This window comes from Lygodium microphyllum, chromosome 24 (genome assembly GCF_053477565.2).
Source record: "Lygodium microphyllum isolate KBCC chromosome 24, Lygodium_microphyllum_v1.1.10, whole genome shotgun sequence".
Lineage (NCBI taxonomy): Eukaryota > Viridiplantae > Streptophyta > Polypodiopsida > Schizaeales > Lygodiaceae > Lygodium > Lygodium microphyllum.
In genome coordinates this window covers 119,834,451-119,859,051 of record NC_141158.1, presented here as the reverse complement: position 1 = coordinate 119,859,051, position 24,601 = coordinate 119,834,451, and the positions used below count along the sequence as shown (strand labels likewise).

At 40.7% G+C, this 24,601-nt stretch overlaps 1 protein-coding gene across 1 annotated transcript; it reads left to right on the top strand.

Annotated features, from left to right (window-relative positions):
* The first annotated feature begins 19,816 nt into the window (after window positions 1-19,816).
* LOC148015580 (uncharacterized) lies at window positions 19,817-22,833 on the top strand. The gene is made up of 7 exons (XM_087665406.1): window positions 19,817-21,020; window positions 21,138-21,209; window positions 21,355-21,416; window positions 21,519-21,675; window positions 21,829-21,909; window positions 22,037-22,126; window positions 22,229-22,833. The coding sequence occupies exons 1-7, from the start codon at window positions 20,763-20,765 to the stop codon at window positions 22,322-22,324; spliced, it is 816 nt and encodes a 271-aa protein (XP_087521532.1). The 5' UTR covers window positions 19,817-20,762; the 3' UTR covers window positions 22,325-22,833.
* Window positions 22,834-24,601: the final 1,768 nt, after the last annotated feature.

The following is a 24,601-nucleotide window of genomic DNA, read 5'->3' as shown; positions in this document are numbered from 1 at the left end:
CTAAGGTAAAAGCTCACAACATGTATGTTATAGAAAATTGCCAAAATGAAGAGGAGGAATCACATGCTTGGAGTGCTCCAAGTAACTATGCACATGTTGAAAATGAGAAATATGTAGAGGACTTGGACCAAGAAATTCTATGATCCAAAGCATGGGTTTTCCTTTGACCAAGGGTGGCTACCCAACTCATGATATTAGCTTAGTCACTTCTATTACACCCCCTCAAGCTACCACTTCCCTTTGCTCCATCTCTACGGATGTATGGACATGCTGTAGGAGCCCTAACACATTGCACATTCAAGGAAATTTTAATGAAAAGCATGTATTTATCCTAGTGGATAGTGGTAGAGATCATAGTTTTGTCAATAAATTATGCACATTAATCAGCTAAAATACATTCCTATGAAATTATAGCATCCCCCCTGAAATTTCAAGTGTGTTGGCCGCCTAGCCGCCCATGTATTACTACACTAACAATACCCGCGCCTGCACACTCTGCAAGTGGCGGGTGCCCATCACCATCACTTTATTCTTTTAGTGACAAATGAATAAAGGGGAGGCGGGTCACACATTGTGACTATTAGAGTTCCCACATTATGAGTCTCTCTCTCTCTCTCTCTCTCTCTCTCTCTCTCTCTCTCTCTCTCTCTCTCTCTCTCTCTCTCTCTCTCTCTCTCTCTCTCTCTCTCTCTCTCTCTCTCTCTCGCCACCATAGCTCTCCCATGCAAGCTTCCATCCTTCTCACCTTTCAACTAGTATCAGAACATGATTGATTGAGCATTCGAGCTTGGTCCATGACTCCTTCAGCATTCATTCAAATCCCTACCCCATCGGTTCTCACTCTTGGCAGCCATATCGACTCCTTCGAGCTCCGATCCCTCCTCGGCTTCCCAAGCACCTACCTGGCCCATTTGGGCATCCTTAAGGCATTCCTTCAAAGGTATTGAAGCATTATTTTGCGTGTTTATTTCAATTTGTAGGGTACAATAGGAAGAGGCTGCAAAAATTCGTTTTTTTACTTCAACCCTCCCTTGGCACTCATTGGCAGCTTGAAAACACTTCATTTGGCACTTGGGAACACCCCCTTGATGCTGGGCATTGGTGGTTTATCATTGGCATTGATTTGTGGATTGATTTACCTCAGTCCAGGACTGTTTTCCACAGTCCACATGCAGTCACAAACAATGTTACATCAACAGTTTATGTTTATGCTTGGATAGCATTGACATTTGATGCTCGGTTGTGTCTCGAATGGTTCCCGAATGCTAAGGGAATGCATGCCTATTGATTGGCCATCATTTGGAGCTGATTTAGTGGCATGAAATACTTAGTTTTACATAGTAAATCACTATTGTACACTCCAGGGCTGAAGCTTATTTAGTCACTTTATGCTTTGCCTATTGGTCTCACGAGTGCTTCCCGAGTGTTTCATATGACTATTGGGATGCAAATGAAGGTTGGAAAATGCTTTGGATGGTTCCGGAATGTATTTTCAGTCTTGTTTGAGCTTTGTATTGGTTGGCATTTACTTGAAATTGGTCTACACTGGTATGCTTTGTGACAGAGGTTATACCTATGGTCTATGTATGACCCGTTGGTACATGCTTGATGCTTATGTTACCTACACATTCTAGTTTCATTGTTTGGTCTTGAATGCTACTAGAGCTTCATTTGGGCTTGACTTTGGATATTCTGGATCTTATATTGGTCTTGCTTTGACTCATCAGAGATTGATTGGGATTGTCTTCATTACATTGGATGCTATCATTAGATACTTGACCCCTCATATGCTCTAGATGTCTTACTGATGTATAATCTTGGATACTTTGTCACTGATGCTCTAACATGCTTGGTTTGAGCTTATTGTCTTGACACTTACAGCTTTTGTGCCAGTGGGAGCATCTTTGTATGCTTATCAGACATTGAGGAGTGTGGGTTATGCATATTGAGCTTTTAGATCTTTGAGACTGGATCTCCTCGTGGATGATGTATGGTTGATATACCTTGGTCCGTATAGATATACTTGGACTGATTCGGCTTTGTATTCACTGAGAAAAAACCAACTTATGTTAGGTCTTGGCAATGGTATGTACATTTTTCCCTATTGACTGGGGGTGTACCGACTTTATTGATGGACTTTGTTTCACATGCTTGGGTGTTGGCTCATGTCAATATAACTGTTACATGCTTGTTTATGCCCACTTGATGCTGGTTTTGCATTGGCAATCAATGATTGACTTTGAATATTGGATTTTGCATGTTGTCAGCTCTCATTATACACTACTGTCATGTATTTTTCATGTTGAATCATCCTCGTTTGATGTACTTTTGATGGTACTTGGTGGGCAGCATCATTAAATACTCATTTCTCGCCATTTTTCCTTGGTTTTGGTGGTTTTTTTGTCATTCTTTGTAGTTTACAGCAAGCAATTTTGAAATGTCTACACTGCTTCAGCTTGTAGTATGGCATCTTATTCCACTGACAATGCTATCTTCAACATCACTAAGCTTGATGGTACGAATTATGCCTATTGGAAGAGCCAAGTTTGGCATGTATTGGTGCAGAAAACGTAGATAAAGCCACTAAGGTTGAGTGAAGAGCAACCTGAAACTATGACTAATGACGAATGGATGGAGCTTGATGGGTTATTCAAGTCCACCCTCATCTTTTCTCTCACTGAACAGGTGCATTACAATGTGGTTGAGGAAGCATAGAGTGCTTGGCAGCTTTGGGATGCCTCTCGTGTGTCTCATCCTTTGACAATTAGAGGCCGATATGATGGAAATGCAAAGAATGACCGTGGTAATGGCTGTGGATTGGGATTCGCAGAAATCTCGATCCAAGTTGCGTGGCAAGTCTCATAGTAAGTCTCATGGGAGAAATGCCATTATGGCTTTTCATCATTGTGGAAAGAAAGGTCACATAAGGCCATAGTGCCATGAATTGCACAATGAAAGGTGCAAAGACAAGGGGAAAGAGAAAGTACATGAAAAGTCTTCTAATTGCAACATAGTACCTACTAAGTCAAGTGTTAAAATTGAAGAGATCAATGTTATGCAGCCCAAGGATAGTGATGGGGATTATATCCTTGCGACAGCTTCATCTAGTGCTTTGCAGATGACAGAGATACACTCTATGTATGCATAGTGTTGGCTCTTGGACTCAGGTGTGTCCTTTCATGTGACACCTTACTGAGAGTGGTTCCATTCATAACGTTCTGTTTCGGGTTTCGTGCACTTGGGTGATGACAGGTCTCTTGAGATTGTCAGCATTGGTGATGTTAGGCTATAGTTTCCTTCTGGCAGCAATTTTGTTATGCATGATGCATGTCATGTATCTTCATTAACATGCAGTCTCATGTCCATTGGATAGCTTGATGATGCAGGATATCATGTATCTTCTGGAGACTTTGCATGGAAGATTACTCGTGGCAGGCTTGTGCTTGCGAGTGGTGCCAAGGCTGGCAGCCTCTACCCCTTAGTTGTTTTTGGATCTATAGTTGATCTGCTTTGTCTGTGGGGTCTTTAACTCATGTATCTCTTTGGCATGCCTTTTGGGGCACATTTTCGTTAAGGGAATGAAAATGCTTTCTAGTTTGCAGTACTTGACTATTCTCATTTTAATTCTTGTGATCGTGGTCTTTATGGCAAGTAGACTAGATCTACGCATAAGAAGTCTTGTATGTCACACATGAGTGAGCCCTTAGCTTTGGTACATTCTAATGTCTATGGGCCCATACCCTATTAGTCTTTGGGTGGTGTAAAGTATTTTGTTACTTTCATAGATGATTTTTCATGTAAAGTATGGGCCTATCCCATAAAGTAGAAGTTCCATGTCTTGGTCATTTTTCAAAGAGGGCTTGCTTTGGCAGAAAACCAATCTGGGCATTGGCTAAAATACCTTAGGATAGATAATGGGGGTGAATATGTATCTCGTGCTTTTGAGCATTTATGTGATGAGAGGGGTATTAAACATTAGTTGACCACCCCTTACACCCCTCCCCACAATGGTAGGGTTGAGCGGATGAATAGGACCATCTAGGAGAGGGTTCGTAGTATGCTTAGCCATGCAGGCCTACCCTAGCACTTTTGGGTTGAGGTGTTTACAACTGTCGTGCACATCATTAATAGATCACCTTGTAGTGCCATTGATCTAGGTTGTAGAGGAGGTATGGACATGAAAGCCTCCCTCTTATGCGCATTTACGTGTCTTTGGATGTGAGGCATTTTGCCATGTGCCCAAGGACAAGTGTAACAAGCTGGATCCTAAGAGTGTTAAATGCATATTCCTTAGCTATGGAGATACAAGAGGAGAGATGGGTTACTGTCTATGGGATCCACACGTGTAGAAATTCATCTACAGCCATGATGTAGTCTTCCATGAAGACAAGATGCATAGGCAGCCTAAGAAGATAATGGAGATAGCAAGGTTATATTTCAGGAGGACCCACGAGCTCTCATACAGCCAGTTAGACAACCTGTAGCAGCAACGAGTACTCATGGCCAAGGTGTTGAACAAAATGTTGAGCAGGCAACATAGCCTACAGTGCAGTGTTCTACTAGAGATAGACACCCATCTGATAGATTTGAGCCCTCCATGCACTATGTATTGGTTACAGATGCAGGAGAGCCTCTCACATATGATGAGGCTATGCGCATGGGTGGCAGTCACTCCTAGGAGAGGGCTATCTAGTTTGAGATAGACTCCTTGTATAAGAATGAGACTTGGGATTTGGTTTCCTTGCCTGGTGGGGCAAGAAGGCTATGTCATGCAAATGGGTGTACAAGTTGAAGAGTACCCCTGGACACCCAAGCCGGCTTATAAGGCAAGACTTGTTGCTAAGGGTTTTAAACAGGAGCATGGAGTTGACTTTGAGGAAGTTTTTTCTCATGTGGTTAAGATGACCACCCTCTGCTTGGTTTTGGCCTTAGTTGCATAGCTTGACTTGGACTCGTATCAGATGGATATCAAGACAACATTTTTACATGGGGATTTGCACGATGAGATTTATATAGAGCACTGTAAGGGCTTTGCAGAGCCTAGTAGGAAGCATCTAGTGTACAAGTTGAAGAAAAGTATTTATGGCTTGAAGCAAGAACCTAGGGAATGGTATCATAAGTTCGATGTCCTTATGCAGTCAGGGCTACAGCCGTAGTGCTATGGATCCATGCTTGTACATGAAGAAAGCCCGTGATGGTTCTTTGCTTATTTTGGTACTCTATGTGGATGGCATGCTATTAGTAGCAGGGAAAGTTCATGATGAGCTAGATGCTCTTAAGGCTCAACTCAAGAAGAGCTTTGAGATGAAGGATTTGGGACATGCCTCTCGTATACTTGGTATGTGTATTAGACACGACAGGCATCAAAGACTCATCTACTTGTCACAGAGGGAGTACATTCATAAAGTCCTTGAGCGCTTTCGCATACAGAATGTGAAGCCTATTGGCTATTCATTGCCTTCTTATGTGAAGGTATCACATGTCGATTGTCCACAAATAGATGAGCAGAGGGCCGAGATGGCCAAGATTCCCTATGCATCCATAGTGGGCAGTCTTATGTATGCCATGATAGCCACTCATCCAGATATTGCCTTTGCAGTTGTTGGTGTTGCGGCACACTATATGGCTACACTTGGCAAAAAGCATTGGGATGCCGTGAAGGGTATCATGACGTACCTGAAGGGCACGGCAGATTTGTGCATATGCTATGGCAACCAAGATACATGAGTCATCATGAGTCATGGGGTACACTAACTCTGATTACGCAGGACATGTAGATAGTAGGATGTCCACTTCTGGCAATGTGTTCACCTATGCTGGAGATGCTGTCTCTTGGATCCCAAGGTGCAAAAGTGTATGGCTCTTTCCACCATTGATGCTGAATATGTTGTTGCAGCCACTAAGGCTTATAAGGAGGCCATATGGTTAGGCCGTTTGGTTCATGACCTTGGTATTGATGTTATCCCTATACTGCATTCAAATTCTATGAGTGCTATTCAGTTAGCCAAGAATCTAGCCTTCCATGCGAAGACGAAACACATTGAGGTGAGGTATCACTTCGTACGTGGAGTCATTGAGGACAAGTCTATTGACCTTGTCAAGATCTCGACTAACCAAAATCCTACAGATCTGCTCACCAAAAGCCTCTCTATGGAGCGCTTTGCCTTCCTCAGGAGATTGATGGGCATGGGATGAGATGACGTCCTTCCTCATCATGTTGTACATGTGTACATGTTGTATTGTCTTTTCTTTTTCTTTTTCACTCCTCAGTGGGGTAGATTTACTTTTAAGTGGGAGGTTTTTGGGGGTAAAGGCGCCTCCGCCTAGCCACTCATGTATTACTACACTGACAGTACCCGCGCCTGCACACAGCAGGCAGTAGGCGCCCATCGCTGTCACTTTATTCTTTATTCTTTTAGTGACATATGAATAAAGGGAAGGCCAGTCACACATTGTAACTATTGGAGTTCCCACATTGTGAGTCTCTCTCTCTCTCTCTCTCTCTCTCTCTCTCTCTCTCTCTCTCTCTCTCTCTCTCTCTCTCTCTCTCTCTCTCTCTCTCTCTCTCTCTCTCTCTATCTTGCTCTCCCACCATAGCTCTCTCGTGCAAGCTTCAATCCTTCTCACCTTTCAAAGTGGCCAATGATGAATAAGAAATCAACACACATGTATGCTCCAAGGTTCCCCTATGCTTGGTTGAAAACTATGTGACATTAGTTGATCTAATTGCATTAAACATGGGCCCCATTGATGTTGTCTCCAGTATGACAAGTTGAAACAGTTCGACAAATTTGCTATGGACTTCTCTCAACTCTATATGGAGTTTTTTGTGCATGGATAGCTTATTCATTTAGAGGGAGTTCATGATAATGCTAATTTTTAGCTAATTATAGCAAAGCAACTCAAAAGGATTAGTCCTCAAAAGTGACTAAGAATTTAGTAGTGAAAGCCTCATTAGAGGAATATGAATATTGATTTTAGATGCCTATAGCCCTTCCCCCTAAGAGGCAAGTGGATCACCAGATTGATCTTGAACTTCATTCTAAGCCAATGAACAAGCCACCTTATAGACTCTCCAAATGTGAATGTGAAGAAGTTGCAAAAGCAAGTCAATGAGTTACTTAAGATGGGGATTATTGAGCCGAGTTCCTCACCTTATGCATCTCCAATCCTATTAGTCAAGAAGAAAGATGGCTCTTTTTGCATGTACATTGACTATAGAGACTTGAATAAGATCACAGTCAAGAACCGATATCCTATCCCTAGGATTGATGACTTATTGTATGAGTTGAAAGAGGCACAATATTTCGCTAAGATTGATCTGCACTCTCACTATCATTAGATACATATGTGGAAGGGTGATGAGGTCAAAATAGCTTTCAGGACTAATTGTGGACTTTATCATTTCCTAGTGATACCCTTTGGATTGACTAATGCTCCTACCACATTCCAAAGCCTCATGAATAAAATCTTACACCTCTTCCTTTTCAAGTTTGTACTTGTATTATTTAATGACATTCTTATTTACAAACAGATTACGAGAGGAGCACTTGGCATATGTCAAAAGGGTGTTTGATATCTTGAGAGAGCATAGGCTATCTACTAAGGAAAGCAAGTTCATCTTCATGTAAACCATAGTGGAGTACTTGGGCCACATTGTTAGTAAAAATGGCATATAGGTTGACCCCAAAAAGGTGCAATGTGTAAAGGATTGGCCCATACCATCTAGCACCACTTCATTACATGGTTTTCTTGGTCTCTCTTCATTTTATAAATGCTTCATCAAGCATTATGCCACAATTGTAGTATCCTTGACATATTGGTTAAAGAATGATTTTTTTTAAAATGCTATTGCTATCACATCTTTAACCAGTTGAAGGAAATACTTACTTCAATCCCCATCCTTGTATACCCTAATTTCTCGAAAGAGTTTAGCATTCACTATGATGCTAGTGGTTGGCAGAGGTATCCGTGTTATCTTGCTGAGAGCATAGTCTGATTGCTTTTGAGAACCGTAAGCTTAATGAAAAGGAGATATAGATGAATGTTTATGACTAAGATATATTGGCCATCCTTCATCCTATTAAGAAATGTCACCATTATCTATATGGTAGCCAGTTTAGAGTGAAGAGTGACCATCGAGTCCTATGATACTTCTTGACTCGGTCTATTTTGACTCCTGAACAGAGGAGATGGGTGACAACTTTGCAAAACTATGATTTTGACATCTCTTACACTAAGAACAAAGACAATATAGTGGCTGGTTCACTATCACAAATGTGGATATGCAAAGTATCATCCATCTTTGAGTTGCATAATGATTGGATTGAGGAGTTTTGGGAGGCTTTCAGCCACATATTTTAGAGATTACAACATGAGGTAATGGAAGAAAACTCCCAATATCAACTCAAAAATGGACTCATATGGTCCCGTGGCAAAATTGTCATCCCCCACTCTTCTCACTTCACACTGAAGATCATGGAAAAGATGCTTTCTTACCCCACTACTGGTCATTTGGGTGTTTTTCTTGCATGTTACCATTATAATCTTGCGCCAAGCTAGGTCCATCATTCATTGAGACCGTGGAGTCTCTAATCTCCCTCTAGACCTCATCATTGGCTTTGCTTTTACCTTTCTACCTTGCCATCCGAGTACAGTCCATAAGTCCCACTATCAATCAAATGGGTGCAACCTCTAGTAGGGAACTTAAATTGAGGAGATTTTTTATTCAAATCGAAGAGAAAAAATCCCTCTTTGAGATGAGCTATTAAGATTTGTGACAAAAATTAATTAGAGAATTCTGCAATTGAATCTCTATGGCTATCCTGGAGTTGTCAGCAACCTATCTAGAGTGAGCTCAGCACACAACAATAGCCATATCTCTTAGACCGTAACTTCAATAAGCGAGAATTCCTACAACTAAAACACTCTCTATCGTGGACCACAACTTCACATTGTATGAAGAGCTGAAGGACTGAGAAGCCTAAGCATCATGATAACTAGCACACATAGCATACCGTGCATAATCCCAAGCATATTTAAGCATTAGTTTACTCTGCCAACACTACATATGGAGGCCTCAATGCCATACATTTCTCATTGAATCCATACATGTTAAGTGTCATACTATCAAGAATGAAGTGAACATGGAGTGTACCTACACTTGTATACAAGAATCAGGCTCCAAATCACCAAGTGGTGGGCAAATTTCTCCCTAGGCAAGATTGTGTATCCCTTTAAGGTCTTAAGTAATAAAAGAGGGTCGCCTCTCTTTTGGCTTACCACCTCACCTGGCATCACCCTTTTTCCTTGGTTGGAGTATACATGGCAAGCATTTTTAATTACTCAACTAGTATGAGATGCATGTGGAAATTAAAAATTAGACATTTTTATGAAATGTAAGAATTGGACAATAGCCTAGGTGGACGGGCTTACCTTGGCAATCTAGTGACTCATTGGCTACCACTTACCCTTTTACAATGGCTTATTACTCTCTTGAGGATCATATCAATACACACACTACAAGGGAAGTGTTAGCATAAGCATCAAGTAATTGAGTAAAGTTTCCATGACTAATTGAATTTCTAATTTAATGGTGAAGCAAGCAAGCTATTGATTTAATTAGACAACATGCTTTCAATGAAGGACTCTAAGTGCAAGTCAATATGCAACCTTAAATCTCTCCAACAAAATTATTTAGATCATTAATTGGATAAAATGAGAGATTAAGAGTTAATTATCATATCTTGTCAGTGTGATTGGAGTAGATGAATAAGGCTTAACCAATCAATGAAACCCAAATCCTCCATTAGTTCACATCCTAGGAAATCAAAGCACATTAAGTGAGTTAAAATCTTCAAGGGATTGATGCTTGCTTTGATAGTGGAGGCTTGTGTGCTTGGTCCCATGCTTTATCTTCAAGAGTTGGAAGCACATGAGTGAAAGCAAGAGCTCCGTTGGAAGGAGAAAGAACCACACACACACACACACAAGGAACTCCAATAGTCACAATGTGTGATCAACTTTTCATTATTCAAATGTCACTAAAAGAATAAGGAGAAGTAACAATGATGTGCACCCACCACTTGCAGTGTACAGGTGTACAAGTACTGTCAGTGTAACAACTAATACACGAGCAGGTAGGCACAGACACCTTTATCCCCAACAATCTTCCACTTAAAAGCAAATGCGCCTCAGTGAGAGAATAAGAAAAAAGTGATAAAGTACAAATGTACATAGTACAACAGGATGAGAAAAGGCGTTATCTCATCCAACGCCTATCAACTTCCTAAGAAAGGCAAAATGCTCTACTAAGAGACTTTTTGTGAGTAGATCTATATGATTTTGGTCAGTTGAGATCTTGACAAGGTCAACAAACCTATTCTCAATAATAGATGAAGTTGTAATGTACCTCAATGTTTTTATTCTCTACATGGAAGACCAAATTCTTAGCTAACTGAATAGCACTCTTAGAATCTAAATGCAGTGTAAGAACCACATTTGTAATGCCAAGGTCCCAAATGGCATCTAACCAGAGACCCTCCTTATTACAAGCCTCAATGGTTACAACATACTCAATCTCAGTATTAGAGAGGGCCATGCATTTTTGCACCCTAGACATCCAAGAAATAACACCTCCAACAAAGGTGAAAACATAGCTGGAGGTGGTTAACTTTCTACTATATGCATGTCTTGCATAGTGAGAGTCAGTGTACATAGCTAATGTGCCCTTCAAATACCTCATGATACCCTTCGCGACATCCGAATGCCAACTGCTAAGTGTAGCCATATAGTGTGCCACAATTCCCACTGCAAATGCTATGTTAGGACAAGTGGATGTCATAGCATACATCAAATTGTCCACCACTACAAATGTATAAGGGATCTTGGCCATCCCAACCTTTTGCTCATCAAATTGTGGACAATCAACCTAATTAACCTTCACATGAGAAGGTAGAGGACAACCAATAGGCTTACCATCCTGTATATGAAACCGCTCAAGGACTTTTTAAATATACTCCTTTTGTGATAGATAAACGAGTCCCTTAGAGTGATCTTGCATGATGCGCATCCGAAGAATATGCGAGGCCTATCCCATGTTCTTCATCTCAAAGCTCTTCTTGAGTTGAGTTTTCAAGGCATCCAGCTCATCATGAGCTCTCTTAGCAATAAGCATATCACCCACATAGATTACCAAAATCATAAGGCTACCATCACGAGCCTTCTTTGTGTATAAACACATATCCATAGCACTATTGATATATCCCTGTGAATGCATAAAAGTATCAAACTTGTGATACCATTCCCTAGGTGCCTGCTTGAGGCCATAAAGGCTCTTTCTCAACTTGCACTCTAGGACTTCCTTGCCTTTTTTCTCAAATCCCTTAGGCTACTACATATAAATCTCATCATGCAAGTCCCCATGTAGAAAAGTTGTCTTTATATCCATCTGAGAAAGGTCCAGATCTAGCTGAGCAACCAATGCTAATACCAAGCAGCATAGGGTAGTCATTTTGACCACATGAGAAAAGACTTCATTGAAGTTAATATTATATTCTTACTTGAAACCATTAGCTACCAAGCTAGCCTTATAAGCTGGCTTGGGATGTCCATGGATACTTTTTAACTTGTATTCCACTCACATGGCAATGCCTTCTTTCCATTAGGCAAAGGAGCCAAATCCCATATATGGTTAGTCTGTAAGGAGTCAAACTACAACTGCATTGCCCTATCCCATGAGTGTCTATCATCTTTGTGCATGGCCTCATCATAAGAGAGAGACTCACTTGCATTTTTCACCATGACATAATCCATGGAGGGCATGAAGTGCTCGGGAGTAACATCTCACTCTAGTAGAGTATCTCAATAGGCTGATCCTACACAACAAACAAATCTGGGGCCACAAGAGCATCAGCTATTGCATGTTGTCTAGTGAGCTGTATAGAAGAAAGGGGCTCCTCTTGAAAGATTACCCGATGTACCTCAACTTACCTGCTTAGGTTACTTATGCATCTTTTCCTCATGGAAAACTATATCATGGTTGGGATAACCTTGTGAGCTTGCAAATCCCATAGATGATAACCATCTCATCTACATCCCCTTAACAAAAAAAGATGCATTTCATGGATATAGGATCCAGCTTATTGCGCTTGTCCTTGGGAACATGGCAGAATGCCTCATAATCAAAGATGCACAAATGAGCACATGATGGAGGTTTCCCAATCCATACCTCCTCCTTAGCAACCTGGTGATCAATAGGAATGCAAGGGACCTGTTAATCAAGTGTACATCAATAGTGATTGTCTTAGCCCAAAAGTGATACGATAAGCCTACCTAGCTAAGTATACTATGGACTCTCTCCTGAATCATCATGTTCATGTGTTCAGCAATACTATTTTGGGGAGGGTGTAGAAGGCAATCAAATGACGCTTAATATCCCACTCATCACAAAATTGCTCAAAAGCTTTCGAGACATCCTCACCCCCATTATCTAACCTTAATTCTTTTAGCCTATACCTAAACTGGTTCTTAACTAATAAGAGCAAGCCAATTTTGAAAGGTAGACAAGACATTTGATTTTTGCTTAATAGGATAAGCCCAGACCTTATGTGAGTAATCATCAATGAAGGTGACAAAGTACTTTGTACCACTTAGTGACTAATAGAACATGGGATCACGTACATCAAAATGAACAAGAGCCAAAGGCTGATCCATGCGCTTCATGCCAGACTTCTTATGCATACTACGTGTCTGGCTACCATATAAACAGTGACCACAAGACTCAAAACGCTTATAGTTTAGGGGCAAAAGATATTGCAAACTGGGAAGCTTTATTATTCCTTTCAAAGATATGTGCCCCAGGCAATGATGCCAAAGAGATACATGTGAATTTGTAGCCACAGCCAAAACATGGTCAACTAACCCAAATATAAGCAAGGGATAGAGGGACTAGACTTAGCACCATGTGCAATAACAAGATTCCCACATGTAATCTTCCATGAGAAATCTCCAAAAGAGACAACATAACCTACATCATCCAAGGTGCTAGCATAGATAAGGCTATTTGTGAGAGCTAGTACATGATGTACATCATGAAGAGTAAACATGCTACCTAAACCAAATTGTGGACATCACCAATACCAACTATCTTCAATGCTAGGTCATTACCCAAATATATAGATCCAGTCATATTGTGATAGGAGTGAAACCATTCTCTACGAGGGGTCACATGAAAGGAAGCCCCTAAATATATCGACCAACATTGAGTATATCCTAACAAAGCATCAATCATCTGTGAAGTATCCGAGGAAGAGGTTGTCAATATAAGATCATCAGATACATCAGGCTACACCACATTAATCTCCTCAATGTTGATGCTAGACTTGCTAGGCACAATGATGCAATCATCATTATTTTCTTGCACTTTATCCTTTCCTTTTTCCTTGTACTTGTCTTTGTGCATTTTATGGAACTATGGCCAAATATGACCTAGTTTCCCATAATAATGACAAGTAAGATTGGAATTATGACCACCAAACTTACTACAAGATTGTCCACATGCCCTAGACTGAGACCTTTGAGAGTCTCTACCATAGCCATTTCCATCCTACAGGTCTCTCACAGTTAATGCATGTGATATACGAGAAGCATCTATATTCTTTTGATTCACCTCTTCTGTCAAGAGGGCACTCTCAACATCCTTCAATTTTAGCCCATCCTTAGCACATAGAGCATACAGAAAGAGCATCCCACAACTCATGTAGAGTACCAACAAAAATAAAGGATGCAAAGGATCCTTAAACTCAATATCTTGTGAAGCTGATAATGTGCAGACATAGAAGTCCCTTCCTTCATGTGAAGGTCCATCAACAGTTTCGGCCAATACACTTGAGATGTAAGACTTTTCTTGTCATAAATATTCTTAACCAATGCCCAAAGCACATATGCAATCTAATTTTGAATCCAACATTGTAGTGAACCTGTTTAGGGAGTGATAAAATGATTGTGGACTTGCATAGCTCATCCAATTCATCCCAATCCTCGATTGTAATGTTTTTGAGTTTGGCACCCTCATTTTTGAGTGGTCTAACCTACAATTTATGCACTAAAACTTGCCATATCTAGGTCTTCTAAAAGTTATAGTTGATCCCATCCAGTTTCTCAATATTGAAGATAACATTATTATGAGAACCACTAGCCATAATGAAATCAAGCAAGTGCACAGAATGGCAAAACAGGCTGTTGTAGCAACAAACACAAGATACTCCCAAAGTAATGAGTTGTCCACAAATTGTAGGCAAAATAATGTCAAGAGGAGGTGACTACTCTCATAAGTAGTGTAGTAAACTATAATTACAACATGTTGAAAATAGAGTACAATAGTAAGAAATCAAAGCCAAGTATGAGCTATCACTAATAAAATGCAATTGCAACTGCTAGGGAAGAACTACAACTAGTAGTTGAGTGAATATGCAACCAGCACTGAGAACTATCAAAGGTCAATGTATCAAGTTGAGATACATCCCATAGGCATAACCATCATGCATATAATAGGTCTCACATATAATGGAAGAGACTTGCCAAAGGCACAACTAATTGAGTAATGACAACAAAAGCTCAGTACATAGCCATGTAAGATGAATACATCACTGACAACAGCACGATCGAGATAGGTGCTTGCCCAAAATAAAAGTCACATCAATCCACTACACATCAACTACATACATATAGCATGAAGAGAGCATGTACATGTCACCTTGAGTCCCACTATCTCACTGTAATAAGCTCAAGCTCAACTACATAAACCAAATGTTTAGTGCATCCGAGTGTCAAACGTGGCTGAGTACAAAAGCCTAATAGATCCCACTGAAATAGAATTTGAATGCCAAATGAGCAAGCAAAGCTCAAAACATCTTGGCGATGGAATCCATATATCCAAGATCCATACATCGAGAAGTATCTGAGCCAAGTAGTCTGCAAAGCTCTGAGTAGTAACACTCAATGAAGCATCTATGATAGTAAATGATAGACAATGTCAATGTATTCCAACTTCAAAATCATCTCAATAACATATTATGAGCACATCCAAGCATGTAGCATCCATCATAGAGATATCGGTACATCCAATAGATAACCCGATAGCATCAAGTGGCAATACACATATACTTTTTCCAAATAAATGACATTCAGCCTAGTTATTGGAGCAAGGAAATCTTTGAGAAAATTGAGCCAAAAGGGTGCTCAAATCGGCTCAATAGCATCTCACATCAATGCCATATCATCTTTGAAGTATCGGGCATCAATACATGTGCGTAGGGGCATCTTGAGAAGCATGTATGAGCTCTAAACACTAAAGTAAATCCTCTTTGACTTGTATGATAGTAGGTCTGCTACTGTATATGACAAATATCAAGGAGTATGGAGTATGGAGTTCAAATGGTGCTCATAGTCACAAATGCCATGGGAGAGTCCACAAGGATTACCAAGTGCTGAAAGCAATGCCTCGGAATGAGGTGGGATGGAGTAGTAGAGAGAGTATGACAATCAAGCACAAATCATGCTAGCTATTCCCACTTGTGTGGCTATTGTTGCTACTGGCCTTAATGGAGCCTTATACAAGGTCTAGGTAACCCAAGGAAGGTCGTGGAGAAGGCACAAACAAGCCTCGAAGTAATGAAGGTCAATGCTCACCTCAAATGGAAGAAGCCATAGCTACCATTGACTGTGAACTGTTGTAAGTATTTGAATGCAAGCTAAGACAATGTCGGTTAAGCTCCTCAATGTTGGTGCAATGGCTCTGATACTAGTTGAAGAGAGTGAGTCTGGAGTGGAAGAACGCAAGCAAAAGTAAGAGCTACGGTGGAAGGAGAGAGAGAGAGAGAGAGAGAGAGAGAGAGAGAGAGAGAGAGAGAGAGAGAGAGAGAGAGAGAGAGAGAGAGAGAGAGAGAGAGAGAGAGAGAGAGAGATGTGGAAACTCCAATAGTCATGGCCTTCCCTTATTCAAATGTCACTGAAAGAATAAAGAATGATGTGACAATGATGGGCCCCTACCACTTGTAGTGTACATGTGTGTGGATATTGTCAATGTAATTAATACACGGGCAGTTAGGCACATGCACCTTTACCCCCAACAAAGCTTTAGGTAGAGAGCTTTCATGGCTAACCATGAGAAACCTTTGCATGTGGAGCTCCATGTGTTCAATCCAAATCAATGTGTCCAAGAAAGAAGCTCTTGAAGACTGAGATTGCAGAGGTTATGGAGGGTATGAGAGCTTGGGCTAAGTGGCTAGGCCTACCCTTTTTGCTATCCATAGCAAGAGGAGAGAGAGAGAGAGAGAAAGGAAAGGGGAGAAAGAAAGGAAGGAAACCATGGAATCTAAAGTATAAGGTGAAGAGTCAGTTCTTGATTATACTTGGATGCCCTAAATTGGGTCTCTTACACCTTTTATGCTCCCACAAGGGTGATTCCCACCCACATAGATAATGGGTTCTTTCCCTTTTAAGCATGGTGATTATGCATATGAACCACAGTAATAGGTAAGGGATGACCATTATCAAGGTTTATAGCTAGTTATTTTCTCTAGGTGAGAGAGAGAGAGAGAGAGAGAGAGAGAGAGAGAGAGAGAGAGAGAGAGAGAGAGAGAGAGAGAGAGAGAGAGAGAGCATGCGCACTATGCATGCACTCTAAAGATGCTAGCTAGTGAAAGTATATGCCCTCCCATGACTTAACAAATACCTTTGGAAACATTGGTGAATCTCTCGATATAATATAGTATATATAAGATATGTGATTTTCATTCAATTCATGTAAAAGAAAGGCAAGAAAGATGATGTGAGATGTCAAAATTATATATAGTTCTAGTACATGCAAGAGGAGATTACTTTACGGAGTTACACTTATCAATATCTTAAACCTAGTAATGTGGGTAAGGAAAAAATAGTTTATGATTGAGATTGCCATATTTCACATCTATTGTGTATGGATAAGCTTTTCTAACCTTTCTATTCATTAAAGAGGTGGAAAGGGATAAAATAAATCATCTATAGTATCAAGATATACAAAAGAGTCTTGAACGATGTGCCCAATAGAAGATAATGAAAGTTTAGAGAAGATGATGTGAGGTTTATAAAGAAGACAAGCCTTAAGTGATGAAAATAATTCAAGTGACTTCTTCCTATAATTGCAATAGAAGCATTATGTGCTCTATTGTTCAATTATATGTCCTTCTTGATGTTGAATTCCATGGTTTATTTTGGTCGAATTTGAGCTTGAGATTAACTAGACGAAGTTTTGTTTGCTTGCTTATATATTGTATTGTATCATGCACTTCTAGGCAAAAAATGTACCAAAAGATTGGATATCAATGACATTTGCATTGTATGTATGTCTTCTTCTTATTCTTGTTCTTATGCTTCATCATTTTCCTCTTTGTCCTTTAGATATTGTGGACTATGAGTGCCAATGCACATCTACCACCCATTTTTGTTACACGAGTTGCTTGCTAAAGTAAGGGAATACAAGAAAATTGGAAGTAGAGTTGCACAAAATCTTCATTAAATAGTTAAGACAAGAAAGTATGCTCCTTCACAAAGATGAGCTCTTCAAGGTTGCTCTAAAGAATGCATGTATGCTAAGTTAGGCTTTGGAGGATAAGGCTCAAAAACACATGCTTAAAGCAAATAAATATGATAATCCCATCAACAAATTAAATAGGAATACAATTGCTATGACTAGAGAACCTTAGTTAAAAACTAAGGTGTTTTTTGGATGTTGTGCTAGGGAGATTTTAGCTATTGTGCAATCACTCAATAAGGTCATGGGTCTAACGTCATCTATAGGATGTTGAAAAAGCTTGTGGCTAATTGTTTTGGGGATTAACCAAAACATTTTTAGTGAGAAATTGTGTGTATTAGAGATTCACCAACCCGATTGAGTATTTCAAATCGAAAGTCTTGTAGGGGATGGAAATGTGTGAAACACATGTTAATCCTTCTTTTCTAAGTGAGAGTGTACAACTAGGGGAATTTCACAATATTGCGGAAACTCTCAATGACTTGGTATTGCAATAAACTATGTTCCCATGATGGCGATCAACCCTTAATAAATATTTGCTACAATTAGATGTCAAACATTAGTTAAAAAAATGTTTGCTCAATTGTGGCCCGTATTTATAACAAGCTAGTAAAATTAAACTAGATTGGTTAAGAAATTATAGTGGTATCTTCATGTTTGGCTTTTTCCTATCACAGTTCTAGTGTGTATAGTAGGAGTTCTTGTTGAATTCTCAATGTATCAAGAGTATCAAGTGAATAATAGGACCTCATTGTATCACAAGTTCATGTTGAATTCCCAATGCATCAAGAGTAAAGATATATGATGCATGCTCAAAGTGCAAATAATCAAAGGGTGACACTAGTAGCTAGAAGTGAAAAAATGTTTTCATATGAACACTAGCCATGGATAGGCAAGTAGGTGGTAACTAATTCCATCTCTTTGCTAGGAGTGTGGTCACATGCGAGAGAGTGCCATGTGGACATTTATTGCCACCTTGGTTGTTTGGTGGCCAATGGCCGATTGCAGTTTTTTGAAGGCCATCTCTCAACATGCATGTTGGAAATGGCTTTTAAGGGTGAACAAGAGATAGTGTGCGAACTTCACCAATATAGATTTGTTGTCTTGAACAAAAGTTGTTCTTTTTGAATCGAACAGTCAGTGGGCAACTAAGGCCCGGTTCAGACAATGGCAGAAGGATGCTCGTGTGGATCACTCTTTCTTTGCATTGTGTGTGAATATATTTAACGGCCGGCCATAGAATGCGCAAGTTCTTGCTTGGATTATTGGTTTATGTGGCAACATACAGCCTGCATGATCTGGATAGGGGTTCAAATCTTGTGGCTCGTTTTTATTCCAAAAAGCTAATGGGCCTTGTCCAGTACATTAAGGTCGGACATGTATATCTTCGCGCGGAAATCATCTTGACAAATCCCCTTTTAACATGTCGACATCATGAGCCTGTACGTATGTTTTTAAATGTGGCCTTCTGCACAGTCTGAACTGGGCCTAAGACCTGCTAGCTCAAGCGGTACTGAGATGATGTATTAAGCACCCAAGGCCAAAGGTTCCATTCTCATGGGTAGTGCTGAAGGCAAAACTTGTACGGTGTAAAAAAGTGATTATAGTTTCACTTGACTAGTGTTAACAAGATGGACATTGTAATGGGTCCATATGTTGGATTGGTAGTTAAGGGTTTGGGTGCCCCTTGACTACAAGTCTTTATGGAAGCCCTGACATTCAATTAATTTAGAACACTTTCATGTCTAAAGAGTCGATGGGCAAGTGATGTCTATCCATGCTGTTTCTCACAGCACTTGAGGGAGGCGTGTGTGACCAAGGCCCTAAGAGTAGCATGCTTAGTCAACTAATGACGTCATGCCAAGAGCATGAACAGTGACATGAAATCAACGACCTCAAGGAGAGAGAAGGAAAGAGCTTGCCATGACAAGAGGAGAGAGAAATCGCTAGCTACTCATTTGCTCGTTTTCTTGTGGCTACGTATGCAAAACTACTGGAAGTTGATGTAATACCCTCATTTTTAGAGGGGCTACATAGACAGGGTGGAGTGTAGAGAAAGCCGCTCATCAGTGGGCCCAAAACGCTCTCGAAGTCAAGTCACAATAGTCTGCTCGCCTAGAGCGAGGTGTGTCCCGACTCTAAGGTTGAGGCTAAGTCTAGGGTTTTCCAAAATGCCACAGCAAAAAACCACATCTTCTTTTCAGCATCATTATCATCTTCTTTCTTCTTTCTGTCTTTCCTTTCTTTGATTCAATCATGGCACATCATCAATGAAATGATCCTCTTCCTCTCCCCTTCCATCCACCACATCTATTTCTTCCCGCGTCTGGCACCGAAGCTTCGCACGTGACTTCGTCCGCGCGCCCCCTCTCCCCCGGGTCTTCCTTCAACGTCTTCCTGCCGGCTCACATTCAATTCTTTCCCTTCTATTCGTCGTCTTCTTCTTCTTCTTTTCTTCAGTCCGCAGATCTGCTTGCGCTATCGCTGGACCTCCTCTATTCTCACAAAAAACGCAGAGAACGACACAAACCGCCCGTTTCTTCCCTGCATCGTCGTCTCCAAAGGTTCTCGCCATAAGCAAGAATCTTGCTGCCGTCTGTCGGAAAGATCAAGCAGCATATCGTCTCTCTCTCTCTCTCTCTCATCAGCACTCCAGCTTCCACATCAAACGCTTAATCTTCTTCATCAGTAAGTGTTTGCAGGCCTCTTCTTCTCAGGTTCTTCTCCGTCAAGAACGAAGATACAAAGAAATCGTCGGTCTATTCAACATCGTCTCGAACGTCTTCACAACAAGATTCTGTCGCAAAAATTAAGCAGCACTTCATCTTCCTCATCAGCAAGTATTCGCATGCTCTATTTTTTTTTTTCCAACCTCTTATTCTTCAAGATCATCCCGGAGACGTTTCTTTTGAAGCAGCTCCCTTTTTCTTTTCTCGATTGAATCACTGCGAACGCATCCTATCGAGAAGTCCGATTGTTGCTGCTGCTTTTCTCGCCTCTGTAACTATCAATTTTGATATAACCGTTGCAGAAAAGCCACTCATCCTTCACAATATTCGCCATAACTTTCTTAGAAGTCTCCTCTTGACCAAGTTTCGGAAGCGATTGGACCTCCAAGATTTCTCTGAAAGACACCAGAAGCACCAGCAAGTCTCTGACATTTGGATAGAAGTAGAGGTCTCGATACATCATGAGTGAGCATGTCGTACTCGATGTGGAGCAGCTATCGATTCCTCCCTCTCCCGATAAGCACGAAGAGAAGGCCCTCTCTTCACCGGTCCTTGATACTGATGAGCAGGAGCAATTGGACGCTCTCGATAAGGAGAGCTCTGCATGCGCTAGTGTCAAGGATAAAATGCCCGTTCCTTCTGCCGACTGCAGGATCTGTCAGGAGGAGGACTCGATCGTAAACCTGGAGTCGCCTTGCGCTTGCACTGGAAGCTTGAAGGTTTTCATTTCCTTTGTAACTTAATTCTTACCTGTGCTTCCGATGCCTGCATTAGCTTTATTTAAGAATTCTTCAGACGCTTCGATTTAAGGAGACCTCTTCTCTTGGATCCCGCAGTTTGCCCATCGTAAGTGTGTGCAGCGCTGGTGTAACGAGAAAGGAGATACGGTTTGTGAAATTTGCCGGAAGGTAAAGGCTCTTGTAGCTTTTCTTCTGTATCACAGATATGATTTTTTATTTTTCAAATTTTCATCTTTTTGGGGCGGGTCTTTCAAACAAGACCATGTATTCACATGCTATTGTGATCAATATTAAATGTTATTTTTTGTTCCAGCCGTACGAAGGGGGTTACACCTCTCCTAACGTTGTCCAAGACAGCACTTCCGTCAATGTTGGGTAATATTTTGCATCAAGACCTTGGTTCTCCATATTTGTTGTTTTGTATGCTTTGATTTATCGGATCCCTTACTATTTGGCTGTGTACGGTATATTTTGCAGCACGGATTGGGATATTTCTAGCAGCCAACAGTTTGATATGCATGAACACAGGCTCTTTGCTGTGGCTGCAGAGCGCCCGTTTCTTGAGGGTGATTATGATGATTATGCAAGGGCAAATGCACGCAGTGCGGCTTGTTTCCGGTCGTTTGCATTAATTGTATGTCCTGAACTTCTATTGCTTGCTTTCTTGATTTATTCAGTTTTCTTATGGTGCCTTCGAGAGAATTCATTCCAGGTTCTGGGTATTTGAGTCTTAACAATATTCTGCCTTGACCCAATCATGCTGATGTATCTCCTATTGTGCCTGAAGCTGATGGCATTGCTACTTTTCCGGCATTTCCTCTCAATGACGGTTTCTGGGACAGATGAAGATGCCTCAACCTTCTTTTTGGTATATCATCAGCTTATGTGTTTTTCAGATTTTGAATCTCTGATTTCTCAAGGCCTGAGTGTCCTTATTGTAGTATAGTTTCAAAACTTGTGAGTGCTCAAGACGTACCTTGCATCTGGTTTTGCAGCTTTTTGTTCTCAGAGCTGCTGGGTTTTTATTGCCTTGCTACATTATGGCCCGGGCAATGTCCGTCTTACAAAGCAGACGCCAACATGAGGTTAGTGCTTGGAACATTTGACTGAGGTTGGGATTTACATGTCATATCATCACCCTTAGTTGAAATGTAGAATCCATGACCTCTTGGCCCTGCAAAAAGCAGGAAGCATCATTAGCAGCAGCAGAGGTTGCATACATCTTACAAGCTGGGCAAACCAGAGGAGTTCACTTTGCTGTTCCTCCAGTGTTGTCAAGTTGAACCTGGAAGCTGCAGAGAACCTTTCCTCTTCAGATTTTTCTTGCAGAAACTCACTCACCACACTCCCTTCTTGAGAGCAAGGGTTAATCAAAAAGCTAACAGTGGTATTGTCATGAGATATCAACTAAAGTTTGGTGCAAGGTAACATTATTGCGTGAAGCATCTCTACAAATGGATGAGATATATTCTGAAGGCCTTTTTGTGAGCGGGTATATATGGTCTCCCATCAACTTCTTCAAAGTTTCTAACAACAGTATCTGTTCATATGTCTATATTCAATACCCATTGTACAAACACACACTAACTTTTTGGCATTGTATCTGCTTCTTTCTAACATTGACGCTTTTGCTATGAGAGTTGCAGAGGGAATAATTAGATACCTGCTGATGTAAATAAACACTGGCCACTAGCCACATGGGATGTAATCTCACAGGCTTTGATTGCTTGTGTAAGTGTTAAGCACATTACTGCAGAATTTTTAAGCGATGCTTCATGTTTTGACATGACTAGTTGGGATTTTGTTTGCTATAAAATTTAATTCTCCTACTTGATTACTGGTGAACTTGTGGATGATCTTAGTGAGATGGAGAGTATCGGAGATAGCTTGCCAAATTTTTTCTGGCCCTCTACAGGTGAGCAATGGAAAGAAGAAGATAGGTTAGGCTTTGTATAGTTATGTGGTGAGTGAGGGAATTATGTGGTTGTTCAATGCAAAGCCTGAGGTGGAAATAACCTTACCCACCCACTCCAATGCAACAAGGTGATAATGGCTGCAACAAGATGATATTGGGCTGAAGTCAGCCTCATTACTCCATGTTGCATTGAATTGATGCAGCAGAACTACTGCCTTGTGTGGTTGAGGCAGTAAAATTGAACTGCTTTCTGGGTGAAGGCAAATGACATTTGTAGTTTGAGGCAGTAACATTGAACTGCTGTAAGGCTTACTGGGTGAATGCAAAGGGCTGAAGGCAAGGGGATTTAGAGATGCCAGAAATTAAGTGGCACCAGTCGGATCAGGGATACTTACAACTACAAAAAACGAGTTAACCAGATTAATCATGCACCTTGAACTGGTCAGCAGTTATAATGTGTGCAATAGAAAACAATAACTCACAGGTTTCTACTTTTGTAGAGTGAATCTGGTCAGCAGTTATAATGTGTGCAATAGAAAACAATAGCTTACAGGTTTCTACTTTTGTAGAGTGAATCTGAGCAAATGAAAAATGAAGACTCTTTACAATATATGATTAGTGAGATGACAATGTAGCATAAGAAAAAACAACTAGATAGAGTGTTGATGTTCCTGGCGTGTAATTTGCATGTCTGTTCTCTTTCTTAGTATCAATAGAGTGTTGATGTTCCTGGCTTGTAATTTGCATGTCTGTTCTCTTTCTTAGTATCATTGCAAGGTTGTCTATTGCATGCAATAAAGTTTGTCCAACTAAGACTAGTGGTTGTAGAGTCGATCTGTGCAGATAAAGAAAGAGTTAGTGTTCATAATATATGTTAGAGTGACGATGTAGCTCACAAAGGAACTTACTGGGATTCTACTACCTTTGGCTTTGTGCACTTCTGTCACTTGGAGTTTTGATAGTGTAACTGCTTAGTCACCGATGCTTACTAAGACTAGTGGCTTAGAGTTGATATGTGCAGATGAAAATTGAACTTTGACATATAATGTGCATGATTTATTTTCAGTGACAATGTAGTGCAGCAAGGGACCTATCAGGATTCTCCTACCTTTGGCTTCGTGCACACTTGTCACTAATTTGGAGTTGATAGTGTGTATCCACTCAGTCACCAATGTAACGTTTGTCTCTTGTGCCTTCTACTTAAAATGCACTAGTGCTTAGTCTACCCAAGAATTCGTTGATTGCCGGTTGTGGAAGCCTTATTTATGATTATAGTGGACTTAGATTCAGTCATAGAATCCTATGGGAAGTGCAGGTTTTGAAGCAGTGTACTTTGTGATCGCAATGCATTTTAGGATGGACTCAAGAGTGTTATTCTTGCCTATGGAAGGTAACATTCCTCTCTAGAGTAGCAAGTGTAAGTTTCTTTAGAGGTCCTAACATTTTGGTGCTCCTAGGGTTTTGTTGAGTAAAAGCCACCACCTTGCACACTCCACATCCAATATAAGTTTTTGTGGTGTAGTGATTTATGCATGTGCAAGCCCAACTAGGAGATGGATCAAGGAACTTGAGGCAAGTTTGAGGTGTTGTCCCACACTTGAGGACCCAATTGGTGAAGAGTTATTGTATGATGTGAAGCTCAAGG